Source organism: Patiria miniata, unplaced genomic scaffold, assembly GCF_015706575.1.
Source record: "Patiria miniata isolate m_02_andy unplaced genomic scaffold, ASM1570657v1 HiC_scaffold_3, whole genome shotgun sequence".
Taxonomy (NCBI): domain Eukaryota; kingdom Metazoa; phylum Echinodermata; class Asteroidea; order Valvatida; family Asterinidae; genus Patiria; species Patiria miniata.
Window position 1 is genome coordinate 6,494,348 of NW_024037069.1, and position 13,819 is coordinate 6,508,166.

Sequence of the window (13,819 nt, forward strand, 5' to 3'; positions counted from 1 at the left end):
ACCTGTGAGAGTTTTGAGTATTTTTAAAAGAATTTTGAAGTACGGGCATTTAGCACTAGTGTCTATGGGAGTTTATTTGCAGGTATGCACCCTATAAAGAATCACAAAGATGGCCGTTTCGCGCATGCGCTGTGCCGCGGCAGTGGTCTTTTCAGTGGGCGGAACCTACGGGAGGGGGAAAAAGTGTTTTAAAGGTATCAACAAGGTTTTTTTTCCGTAACGGATGCTTCCAAATCATAAGGGAGCAGTAGGCTATCACCCGATTACAACAATTGATAGTTGAAAAGGGGGGGGGGGGGGCATTTTGAGCTTTAAAGTAGCTGGAACTCAATTTATTGTCGCTGGGGGCGCTCTACAGCTTAGCAGGGGCAAAACAATCACTATTTTCGGGCTTAATATCGACCTCGGATAATATTTTTCTTTCATTTTTTTTTCAAAATATTGACTTTGGAGATATTCTGCTTGTCCTGAATGTGATTTTGTGTTAAAATTTAAAAGTTGCCTGCTATTATAGGGTACACACCGGTAAATCGATCCGCCAAGCTCATGAATAAAAGTTATACCCTCAAAATATTCTATATTAGAGAGTTCTGAGCGCCGTAAAATTGGGGAATTGAAGAGATATGGTAGTGAACCTCTGGCCCGGACTTGGGGCTTCCAATTCTGAGCATTTTGGATGCTATTGGGCTCGAAAGTGGCGCTATTTTGCCATGTTGTGGAGGGATCGTTTTTCAAGATGGCTACTTTTCCGCTTTGGGGAAAATAGGGGTCGTCTTCTTTGCGTGAAAATATCTCGAAAAGTCAATGGTCAACCCACCATAAATTGAAAAGAAAATGAAAGATGACACATTGATCATCATTTTTCTGTGCAGCTTGAATACCTGTGAGAGTTTTGAGTATTTTTAAAAGAATTTTGAAGTACGGGCATTTAGCACTAGTGTCTATGGGAGTTTATTTGCAGGTATGCACCCATATGGGTCGCTTGTTTTGAGGTTGGTGTCACTGATCCCCATGATTTTCTTACACGGAGATCAGTGGTGGGTGCCTGGGAACCGTCAGCAGCGCCCTCTGTGGCCTTTCGACGAACGTTACTGACTATCAATTTGGCGCCCTCTTTCATCTAACCATTCACACCCTCCAAGTTTATTCCCATTAAACTATTCTTGTCGCGTCGAGACCCTTGATATTTTGTTTCGGACCATTCCAAGAGTGATTTGCCGGGTGTGTGGGTGGTAAACTTAAAATAAGAAACAAAGTCCGGGCGTTTCTCCCCCCCCCCCGCCAAAAAGACGCAACCCCAACACCTTACCCAAATTTTGGCTAAAGTGCCGTGACTCCCCCCCCCCCCCCCCAAAAAATAAATAAACAAATCAGTGCCTCCTCCCCCATCCCTCCCCCCTCCAAACAAAAATAAAAAATAAAAACAATATGTTTTGTTGGGACACGGCCCTGCATTACTATAAAGCGTTGTTATTTGTTTTCGCCAAGTCGGTTCCTTTCCTTCCAAATGACTCGTGATATGACACCGTATGAGAAGTGGAGTATTGCTTTCTTTTGGACCAAATGTTTTGGCTGGAGTTTGGCAGTTATTCAACAATTAGATAACCAACAGTTTATCGGCTTTAAACATTTGGGAAAGTCAGCTTACAGAAAGTTATATCATAAACACAAAATAGGTTTTAAACGCCTTTCGGCTGAATTTATTTTGTATTGAACAAGCGTGGAACACATCAAATAAGTTTAAAATATTACACCAAACCGTTGACACGTCCCTGTACCCAATCAACACTCACAGTTTAAAAGATGAAGAATATGACTTCAAACATTTATAACATTTCTCGATTTTGATTCGGTTGACATGTGTGGAGTAAACAATACTAAAACAGTACTATAGTACTAATACATTGCACTTGAGAAAAAAAACGGTAATAAACCGTAAAGGTATACATACAACAATCGTGTCTTCTGGTGGTATACGTTAAACGTTGAATAAAATTGTTAAAAACTGATATTGAAGGACGTTTATCTCAATGTGTGCTTTTGTTTCTTGAAAAATAGTGACATTATATCAGGATCCCCCGTGTTTATTCTTTTACGCTGCCAAAATAAAGTCTAAAGTCTAACGTGCAAAGTGCAAATTGTACTGGCCCAATTCCCGGACAGGTCCCATTGTCCTTGTATGGATTCAAGTCGGACTGTAATTTTGGAACTTCAAAAAGCAGTGACCTTACCGTTATGTAATGTTCGAGAAATGAGAGATTTCGGAACTGAAACTACAGGCTACACAAAAGGAAAAACACCATTCGTGAACCTAATGGTTGTTGCCATCATAATGCCCAAAGCATTGACGATTTCAACTAAAGTTTCACGAAAAGGGGGAAATGTCATTTTGAAACTAAGTTTCCCAAAGGCTCAGGACACAGCAACATCAAAAGAGTTATCATTGCATTTTAGTTAGGGATGCAAGAACTTAAAGTGTAAGGACAATCATTGCGTTTAAATGGCGATATTCTTTGAACGGATTGAGTGATTTCAGTAATTTTTACATCTTAAAGTAGCTTATGAAATTGGCTTTCCAGTCATTATTATGTTTGGTGCTACATATTTGTTTTAAATATGAAATATATTTTTGGGGTTTGGGTTCCGCTTTTTTGACTCACCCTGAATAGGTAAACTTTAATTCCAACCCCTCACAGCCCCTGATAGGAGTCGGGAGGGGGTAGGGGGGGGGGGATTAGAGGGCTTTCGATAACCTCTCGCCTGTAATTTAATAATAATCTTGATTGTGAGCACCCCGGGAGGTTTCGTTATGATATGCCCGGATTACACGAGGGATAAGGAGATAGTTTGCTAAAGCACTTGCCTAAACAAAAACAAACTCTTTGTCATCAGCTTGAAAGAAAGAAAATATGGACCATCACCTATCGCGATAACAAAGTTATCCCACAGTGTTGTTTTCTAGTTACCGTATATCGAGCAATTGTCAGGCAGATTTTTGGGGTGGACGGACTTTGTCATTTCAGATCGTATTATTTGATGAGGATGAGATATAACTTGTATAAGCCCACCTCAATGCCAAAAGAATCACGAAGCAAGGATGGGCGTTTATCGACGTGTCGCCTTATATAATGAGGAGTAGGGTGCAAATTTTATACTGACTCTTGAGTGAGGATTGACAATCATATAAAACGAAGAAATTAGGAAGAGTATCATATTCGAAAATCAGGTTTCGTTCCCGATGACAATGACATGAAAGTTTGACTCCTTTTTAGTCTGGTCCGTCTTGTACCTTATAGGCCTATTGTACCTCAAACGTGACCAGGCACCAGTATTTCACGGAGTCTAAATTTCACACTACACAGGCATCCGACATCGGAAGATTTCTGGCCCTTGACTAATGAAACTCTGATTCACTGGGTCAATGATATAGGGTTTTTTCGAAACCTTTGCTTTGTCTTCAGCTTCGGCTTTGCCCCCTATCTTCTGAACTTCACTGAGAGGCAAACTAAACAAAACATATTCCAACTTTTGGCTTGATATCAACCCATTGAATGTTCCTGAAGCATAACAGGCACCAAAATGTAAGTGAGTTCCCGATGTTGGGGGCCTAAAATATCCTTTAGCCGAAACGAAGCCAAAGCCAGTCGTTTCGAAAACGCTCATAGAATCTTAGCGTAATAAACATCATATTGAAAATTTTCTTTCTTTTCGTTCTCCCTTTCTTGTAAATTCTTTGGGAGCTGGGCCATCTTACCCACAAGGAACTGAAATACCTTAACACACGCTGCCTATATATTGGGAGCGAGTAGATATATGCCTTTAGAAAAGGGAGATTAGTGAGTTGAGTGACCAAGGCTGTAAAATGACACAAGCAATTGTGAGGAGTTACCTCCTTTTGAATACCGAAGAAGAGAAACAAGAAAATGGAAAAACTGCCAGGGGCCTCTCCGTGTAACTCTGTGGGTTCGTGGTCCCACAATCAGTCCCGGCCGCTCACGCTGCTAGCCGACGGAGTGTGAGATTCAAACCACCGTCTTGTTACGAAGCACACAAGGAGAAAAGAATCGGAGAGGGAGTGCATTGGACGAGCCTAAGGGTTGCTGAGAACGAAGACAGAATATCCCAGAGCACAACCAGAACATAACCAATACAAAAGAACAGTCTCAATGTAATACCACTGAATCCAAACGTCAATGGTGAAGGCGTACGGCATTCAGAAGAATCCACCAAAATTCCTGCAGAGAGAAAGAACGCAGGGGAAAAAAAAGAAGAAATAATGAACTTGCACAGACCATACAAGACAGTATAAGCTCAGCCTGAGGTAGGTATTTTCAATGGAACGAATTTCAATAATGTACAACTTAAAAAAAAAACCGGCAAGGGTTTTCACACAACATGTAAATTATTGAAGATGCTGATTTATACATTATTAACGCCCGCGTGCAGTATACTTGTCCGTACATTGCCATCGCTGGGAAAAAAGGGAATTGATAAGGCTTTCAGGCTTTACGATTTAATAAAAAAATTGCGATTTTTTTATTAGTCTATGAGGGTGACAGTCAGAGAGTACCTTCAAGATAAACCTCCAAGGTACAGGTGTAGAGTTCCCTCCTTTTTCAAAACTGATCGCACAACAACCACCCCTCGCATAATACCCACACAAGAACTAAGCTTAGTCGGATTTGACGCACCGTACACAGTCACGCACAAATTTGCCCTACAGTTATACAAGTAATGAGGTTGTTCCAAAAAAAGAAACACCTTCGGATTTGTAATATTTAAGGATATACAGCAAATAGGCTTATGGGGTGTTGAACTGTATAGTACAGCACCACCCCTTGCCCAACACTTTGTATAGTTTTTATCCGTTTTGTACACGTTACGTACGTAAACAGAGTGTGCCAAAAAGGTGTAACATTCAGAAAACTAATAATTAAAACTGTTTAATACTTTTTTCTTCAATGAAATTACATATTAAATTAAAGCCTTACTATTTCTCAATCCACTCCTTTTTACCCCATTTCATTTGGGTCCCTAGATCCAGAAATATACAATAAGTGAAAGGGTGTAAATTGTACTTGGGCCACTCTCACCAGGTTATGCTGAATCTGGGTTAAGCATTGAATCGGCATTGAATAGGCACTGAAGTTGGTGACATCACAGGTGAGAGTGGCCCAAGTAAAATCAACACCCTTTCACTTAATTGATTGTATTTCTGGATCTAGGGACCCAAATGGAATGGGGGTAAAAAGAGGGGATTGAGAAATAGTCGGGCTTTTATGTAATATATAATAACATCGAAGAAAAACCCCACTAAAAACAGTTGTAATTATTTGTTGCTGAATGTTGCGCTTTTTGGCACACCCTGAACGTTGGGTGTGGATATCGCTCCATGGTCCCAGAGAGAGCAAGATTATGACCAATCGATACAGACTGGTTATTTATTCGAAGTCTTTTCATGCATGTGGCCTACACTATGGGCTGGAATTAACCCATTCGTTGGCATTGCGGGGTAATCAGTTCTCATGTGTTTTTGACCAAGGTGAAACTTGAGTAAATCCTATTCACAAGTGATATTCGGTCGGTGAGTCAGTCATTACGTCAGTCAGGCGTAAAGAGGATTTTTACAACGCCTGAGAAATCCCCGTCATCTGATTGGCGGGTCGTTGATCGCTTGTCATTGAATTATTCGTCCCAACGCTCGGCGCGGCGGCGTGGCCGCACGGCAAAAAAAAAGAAAAAAAGAAAAAAGAAAAAAAAGAAGTTACATTCCACAGTACATGGAAGTACCCATTGCACGGTCACGCTATTGGAGGCTCTGACCAATCAGGTGACGAGGATTTATTCACGTGTTGTAAAAAACAAAGAATGTTTCACATTCGTGCAATGGAAAGAAAAAAATTCATTCGGTGACAGATGGAATGTTCCATTCTACTCGGCTTCGCCTCGTGGAATGGAACATCCCACCTGTCACCTCATAAAATTATTCTTACCATTGCACTCATAACCATTCAATATTTGTATAGTATAGGCAGGCCCTTCTGTGACCTGCTAAAAAAGAAACACTCACGGGTCTGGTTCCGCGCCTGCCACACAGCGATTTGTGCTGGATGAGCAATGGAACGCCCCACAACCTGGGCAGTCGCTGTTGTGTGTGCAAGCATTGCCGACGATGTCGTCACTGCACTGTACGTAATAGAAAAGTAACATTTTTAAACATGAGTAAAACGTCTTCTTTTTTGAAGCCCAATCTACGTTAAGAGAAACACAGTTAGTCATAAGCTCGAATTTGCGTCGAACATGCAAATTCAATATAGTGTTTGGCCCTTCAATAACGTTTTTGTTTTTAAAGCACTGTGTACTAGTGTTGTCCAAGAGCTTGCAAGCTAAAATGTACATATTCCCGACACAAATTTCATCTTATGATAAGTTTAGTTGTGGTACCCGCTGCTATATCAGACTCCAAACAGCCAGCCACCTCGGCAAGCTCGGTGGTCGAGCGGTAGAACATCTGCACTAGTAAGCTTGAGGTCGTGGGTTCGAGTACCACCCGAGGAACTACAGATGTTAAAGCTCAATGTTTTTTTTTCTCCCCAGAGGACAGTGACATACAAACCGTGTCACCTTTGACGCCATGTATATCGTTTATCGACATCAACGTCTTTCTTGTGTCTTTGCTCTATATAGACCTTACGTACGAGGAAGCATTTTCGATCGGGTTCTCTGAATCTATTTATAACTTGTAAACCTTTGAATGGGATGGTGCCAGACTATTTTATGATTGGAGTGCGTTCCAAGCCTCACTTTCATGTTTTTTTTTACCCTTTTCGGGTAACACCAATTACACTTTTACGGTCAATTTGACAAAAAGTGTCATTTTGACCCAGAAAATTGTCATTTTGACCCAGAAAAGTGTCATTTTTCACCCGGAAAGGGTTAGGCCAAATATAACTCGGATTTCTTTTGGAAGTAGTTGCAGCACTTTCAAACTAATCATGCAAAGGTCCCTTGTGGATGAAGGATTAATATTTCAACTCTCGTTTCACTGTTTATTAATTTTCTTTCAAATGTGAAAGTGACTTACTGGTTCTAGAAATTCTCCCCAGTCATCCTCGTGGTTGTCAGGCAGGCCAGGGTAGACAACTGGCCCCCAATCATCAGACGGCTCCTCATCCCAACCTGCTGCTGCAGGTTGAGGGGGAAGTCCCGGCAAATCAAAAGGCTTGTCTTGCCAGCCCAACTTGATATCGTTCAGGTCCTTGTTGACGAGCTTATGCGTTTCGTCGAAAGCCCGGGCCACCTGAACCGCGTCGGGAATTAAACTCAGGTCCGGCATCCCGGAGAAGTCCATGGCGCGCTGCTGGATCCTGTGAAGGCGCTTCCAGATCGGGGAGGAGCTCTCCCAGCGCCGTACCCTTGCGGAGCGCAACTTGTGCAGGCTGGAGGCGATGGCGACACTCCTTCGGAGGAGTCTCTCTAAGGACCGGGGGCCTCTAGAGGCGCTCGAGCTGGAGCTGGTGCTGGAGCTCGAGCTGGAACCCGAGCACGTCGCCAGCACGCCGCACAGGAGACAAGCTAACAACACTTTGCCAATCATACCTGTTGTGAATTGTAACTATCCTCTGTCTGGTTCTGTTCTCTTGAAGGTTTGCTGAGGAAGCTTCAATTGCGACAAGTATTGCCTGCTAGCTCAAAATTGGTTTATACGGAGGCTCAAGTCTCCTGTAATATCAAACGAGAAAATTAAGCTGTCAGATTGGATGATACTGCGCTCACTCGTTTTGTTGTGTCCTATATAGGTATGCAGCGGTAGCATACAGCCTTTTGTCATATATTCGGTCACAGTCACAGTCCAAACAGACAACGGGAATCCAGTATCTAAAGCATTTTATCGTCCAGTTATGATTTCGTATCTCCCTTGTCACGCCTGAGATTGAGCGATAGCCCCGAGGTTATCAATCAATCCTGTGATTGAAATAAAATATGGAGATTAACAAACTGCGTGTCCACAACACCATCCGCCTCAAAGATATACACTTCGAGACATAATTATTGATGACCAGAGATCGTCAAAATGTGCCGTGAAATTAGACTGGCCCGCGGAAGGAGTCAGGACATATTTTTACAATATGCGGCGCCTCGTCATCAATTACCGTCGCAAAAAAACGAGCTTGTCACAAGCTGCTATACACGCTTGTTTCTTGATTCCAGCCGTAAAGTTGTTTGCCTTTTGCGGACTGGTGAGAAACCACATTAGGGTGCTGTGTGTAATTTAAGTGACACACAATATTATTGTATCGTATCGTCCGATGTAAACAACCGCTTTTGCCCGGCAAGACATTAAGTTTCAACTAGACCTTTTCATAGTGTAAGTAAACAATCCAAAACATGACATTTTGGGGGATTTCATGGCTCAGTGCCCCTTTAAGATTATGCCGAGAGAACAGGAACGAGAGCTAATCGGATGGGGGAAACAAAAAATGCAAAGCCGCCTGCTTTCAAAAAAGTGTAAAACGATGCCAGTAAGTTGTTCTTTGGAAGCGGAAATGTATGGGAAGATAGAACGCCAACCTTACCTATATCACTTACGCGCACACAAGCACAAACAAAGGACGCAGTAATAACATCGTGTTATGCCGATTGTTTTCCAGAAAACAATGATTTCATAGAGGTTAACATCTACCGCAGGAGAATTAATATGCCACGCATAATAAGAGGGGGTTTTGCAACAAAACCTTGCATGACTGTTCTGGAAGCTCCCGAAACCTGACAATCTGTAAAATAGTGTTTTCACCTGCGCGATCTTCGACTGAGTTCCAAGAATTGAACTGAAAGTTCAAATCGATTTCTAGGAATTAATTACGTTGGCAAAACCAGTGGTAGTTTATATTGTTTGGATGTTTTGGGATACGTGGAAAATAGGCACGTTCTACAGTCGATTACTGCCGTGCGAACTTGGTTGTTAAATTGGTACGGCGGTGTTTGGAACGGGCCTATTAAAATCATTTTTTAGAAGTAAGTGATAACCTTTTTTGAATGGATATCCTTTTGACCCAGATGATATCCAAATCTAATTTGCAGGTCCGGTTGGGTCGTATGTATCATTTTAGTGAAGCGATACGTGGAATGATACTCCAAAGATCCTTGATTCTGATTGTTCGGGAATTGCGACATTTGGATTTGGTATTCCCTGATGCTTCGTAATTATACCTCCTACACGTCACACGTATCGCTTCCTTTACCCTGCCAAGTCGAGTCATGACTAAACACAGCTGATTCCGCGTAACTTGTCTTTGATAAGGCGAGGGGAAACTGCGTCAAAGGGATAAATTATAGGACTAGGCTGCCTTCGCGTTTCATGAAGAATATGACACTTGTATAGTTGCTGGTGTTTTCGTTGATTAAAGTGTTGTTCCCAGTTCGACAGTTTGTTTAACTTACACGGTTCATTCGAACACATCGACAATCTTCAATAATGAACAATGAACTCATCTTGCTGTCCATAGTACCTGTTTGCTTACAGTCCAGGTTTAATTTCGACAATGGAGATGACCCAGTTCGAAGTGATCGCGATCAAACGCCAGACGTCACGCTTCCTACGCCTTGATTTCGACCCACACACACAAAATTATCACCTTAAAGTAGGACAAAGAGCACCAACAAAGCGAGGGCTCAGATTTTGTGAAAAATTGTTTAAAAAAATGAAATTGGTTTCGGCTGCGCGCACGATTCGCCACTCCACGTGAACTGTTCCTTTAATACGGCACGTTTCGAGCGTGAGGCTGCATATTATGGCGCGGGATTTTAGCGGGCTATTTGCACGGGTAAAGCCATGATGTAGGTGAGGGCACCAGGCTATATGATCAGATAGGCAACACACTCGTGAGATTTCTGCCTGTCATTATTCAATACCGATATTTGAGATCCCATGCAGATGGAAAAGAATAAGTTGCAGGTCGTCACTCTTCTATTTGTCTTTATGTTATTTATTTTTTCCCTTTCTGGTAATGAAACCAAGGATTCCTCAAAAGTGCAATAAGCAGTGCAGCTCGAAAGCCTGTAGAAATCTACAGAGAGGAGACAATGAGAAGAAACTACCGTTTTAGAGGTGGGAGGAAAACCCCAGAAGAATATTCTGGGAAAAGCCCACGGAACCAGGTGTATACAAATATCAGCAAAAGCGAAACCTCGACAGCTACGTAAACCGAAAATGGTTTTCTTTTATCGACTCGGCATATCCGCATGAACAAAAACCACCTGTTTCGACCATCAGTGTTGGAGCAAAGGCTTTGACCCTCAAGGCCAAGGCCAAGGCCAAGGCTTTGACCCTCAAGGCCAAGGCCAAGGCCAAGGCTTCGACCCTCAAGCCTCGAGGCCAAGGCCAAGGCTTAACCCTCAAGGCCAAGGCCAAGGCCAAGGCCCTGTTTTATGAAATGACCACTGATATAGAACTAATTATAGTCACATGAGTGACACATCATCACGCAAGGGCGGATCCAGAACACAATTGGGGGGGGGGGCAAAGAAATGTTGGTCCCCCCCCCAAAAAAAAAGTGGGTCAAAAGATTACGGCTTGGGCTTCGGGGCCCGCTTAAGGGCCCCGAAAAAAATTGGATTCGAGATGCTCTGTGGTGCGATTTGAGGCAATTTCTGACCATTTTAACCGATGTTTATTTAGGAAAAGATGGTGGTGTACTCATTGCCTGCCTTTATTACGACGTCACATAAAAAAAAAATGGTTTCGTTTTTTTTTTTTGGGGGGGGGCGTGGCCCCTTTTGACCCCCCTGGATCCGGCCTTATCATCACGAATTGCTCGTTACGAAGAACAACATTTCTTAATTGCAATCAACATGCTCGCATAGGCCTACACCGTTTTATGACTGCACTGTATCTATTAACGTATAAGTTCAGGTCTGCAATATGGTTTAACTAAACAAAATAATGATTTACTTCTATATTGACACACAATTCTCCCAAGTGTAACAAAAGGGGGATCCAAGAAACTGATTTGGGAAATTTTTATTTGCTGGCCCAACATGGTCAGAAATATCAGCATTATCTAAAACAGATACATGCAAATCTTTAGCACTTATCAGGGAGACATATACAACCAATCAAATCTATTCCATAGTTATATGCAATTAAAGTGATCATCTCATTAGCCCCACAAGTGTACGGAATATTGTTGCAGCAAATCTACTACAATGGTAACAACATGTGATGCTATAAAAGTGGAAGTGTGCCTAACACACAAATCTATATGGTGCTTCCCTCCTCCATCGTACATGTAATACGATTAAAATGGTAACAGCAAAATTTCGAACAGATTTATCTGGAAAATGCAAAACTCTATGGGCCTTGAAGAGCCTTGACTCAAAATTGCAAGGCCCTGAACCCTCAAGGCCAAGGCCAAGGCCAAGGCTTTTGCCCTCAAGCCTTGAGGCCAAGGCCAAGGCCCTAAAATCCAGCCTTAAGGCAGCCTTAAGGCCAAGGCCCAGCATCAAGGCACTACATCACTGTCGACCATACAGCCATACACTAAAAGAATAAGTCTGCACTTTGGACACGGCTTGATCCCTTGTTCCAGCACAGGGTGACCTCGACTCCTGCAAACTACCGTTACCACACTTTCTGGTCTTATAGCGTGGACCTATTGTTGCTTAGTAATCTTGGATCTTTGACTCGCCGAGTCAAGTCGCTAGTCCAAGACCACTGGGGACGTGAAAGGCAATCCGCAATCAAGTCTATAATTTGAACCGGGCTTGATCACGGCACGTACGCTTTGCACAAACTGCATCCAGTAAAACATCCGCCTGAAAGACATTGTGAATTGTGATATTCCATTATACTGAACCTGAGTCCAGTAACAAAGGTATCCGACTACAACGGACGTTTGGAGTGAAATTCAATCGAATAGATTGAGTTTCTATTCCAGCAATGTTTTCCCCCAAACTCTTTCAATCTAACTGAGTAATGTTTTACTGTAAATCATCTTGTGTACCTACTTTCAGTGTGTGTGATGGAGTGACAATTTACTCTTTGGAAAACAGAGAGTTGACAAACAATCATTCCTTCTGTTCGTAGTTCAATACATATCGTAAACACTATACATGTGCAATAAGTCAAGGCATTTCGAGTCCATTATGACTACCTCATGCACCATTTTCTATGTTACCTTATACAGGGTGCATGGTCCAAAAAAAACCCGCAACCCCATACTTCCAATATCCAGGGACCCAAACCATGGATATGTATGGCTAGGACATTTGTTAGAAGGAAAATGATACCAATAACTCTCGATTCAGTTCTTTAGTTTTGATTCCAGGGCCATTTTTTGTGAAACAAAGTCAGCGGTTAAGATAATCCTTTTGTTCACTGTGTGCGGTAATCCTAATTAGAGCCCCTGACTTTGTTTCACAAAAATGGCGCTGGAATCAAAACTAGGCCTACTAGACCGTATCGGGAGTTCTTGGTTGGTTCTTGGTTGGTTCTTCTCCTAAATACTCCACGTGGGAGTTTATACAGGAGGCCAGAAACAACGGGGCAAACCCCTTCTCTTAGCGATAAGTGTTTACTGGGTTCTTTTACGTGCATTTATACAACACACGGGACCTACGGCTTAACGTCCCATCCGAAGGACGAAGCAATAATGGTTAAGTGCCTTGCTTAAGAGCACAGGTGTCCGCCGGCGGGCTCGAACCCGCGTCACTGTTGCCTCTGAAACACCAGAACGTGAGTCCGGTGTTCTTAACCGCTGGCCATCACACTCCACAAGTTCTTGGTATCATTTTCCTTCCAACAAAACTTCCTATCCATATAGCAATAGTGTAGGTCTCTGAGTAGTGGAAGAATTAGGTTGCGTTTTTTTGACCACCCTGTATATGCAGGGAAAACAATTGCCATCAAAATCATCTATATAAATATACTAGGTAGCAGTGTCAAAATACATACCTGCTTTGTACCTTAGTTATACCAGCACAAAAGGTGTAAACGGGTTACCAAACACGACACAATGCATTTCAGATTTTGCAGATGCTGAAACGCTCGACACGCACCGCAGACATTCAGCACGGAGTGGCCCAGACGCTGGCGAGCGCTCGAATGCTCCAGACTAAAATTTAGTCCCGAGCATTTATATTCGAAAGCATGGGTAACTTGAAAAAAGATATCATTTGAAACAAACAACTCCCGTGATTTGTTTATTCTTATCCCCCTCTTATCTTTTGGATTAAAGTGCAAGTAGGCGGACTTGATTAAACAGTGTTTTCTAACGGCAAGTGCTTCAAGTGGCAGTCGTGCTATCGAATGTGGTCTGAACTTTAAACTTTGCATTCGGTTTAAGGAACGGCATGCGTCCCATATTTGTATTGCTTACGCTGAGCATTCAGTACACAGAAGTGGATTCATCTAGGTGTCGATGCTTGGAGCTATAGCACTCTAAAAAGTCCTGGATCAGATTCGACCCGGAACCCGGGTCCCATGGGGCCGGACCCTTTTCTGGGTCAAAATTACACTTCTTGGACTCAATTTCCTGGTCAATTTGACCCGGAAAAGTGTCATGACCCGAAAAAGGGTCAGGCCCGAAGGACCCGGATTCTGGGTCAAATGTGACCTTGACTTGTTTGTGTTTCAGCTCCGTATAGTTGATGTTAGTCAAGTAATTTGTCATAATGGCATGATCGTCTCTTTTTAGTCCCACGGCGTGTTTCACACCGTGGGCTTGAGCTGCCTTTGTTTGTTGGTTGGTTGGTGTGTTAGTGGGTTGTTTGTTGGTTGGTGGACACTTTACTCGGCCATATATTGTATTCATACAACTCA

General features: G+C 42.6%; 1 protein-coding gene across 2 annotated transcripts; it reads right to left on the reverse strand.

The window, feature by feature from the left end:
• Positions 1-3,007: 3,007 nt before the first annotated feature.
• Positions 3,008-13,108, reverse strand: LOC119738606. 2 transcript variants are annotated; one of them, XM_038213512.1, is made up of 4 exons: positions 12,953-13,108; positions 7,085-7,722; positions 6,071-6,186; positions 3,008-4,235 (listed from the first exon to the last, which is right to left on the reverse strand). In XM_038213512.1, exons 2-4 carry the CDS (start codon positions 7,595-7,597, stop codon positions 4,214-4,216), a joined length of 651 nt encoding a protein of 216 aa, XP_038069440.1. In that variant the 5' UTR covers positions 7,598-7,722; positions 12,953-13,108; the 3' UTR covers positions 3,008-4,213. The 2 variants fall into 2 exon arrangements, with proteins under 2 accessions (XP_038069440.1, XP_038069441.1); XM_038213513.1 differs by lacking the exon at positions 12,953-13,108 and having other exon boundaries at positions 7,085-7,843.
• Between the last annotated feature and the right edge of the window lie 711 nt (positions 13,109-13,819).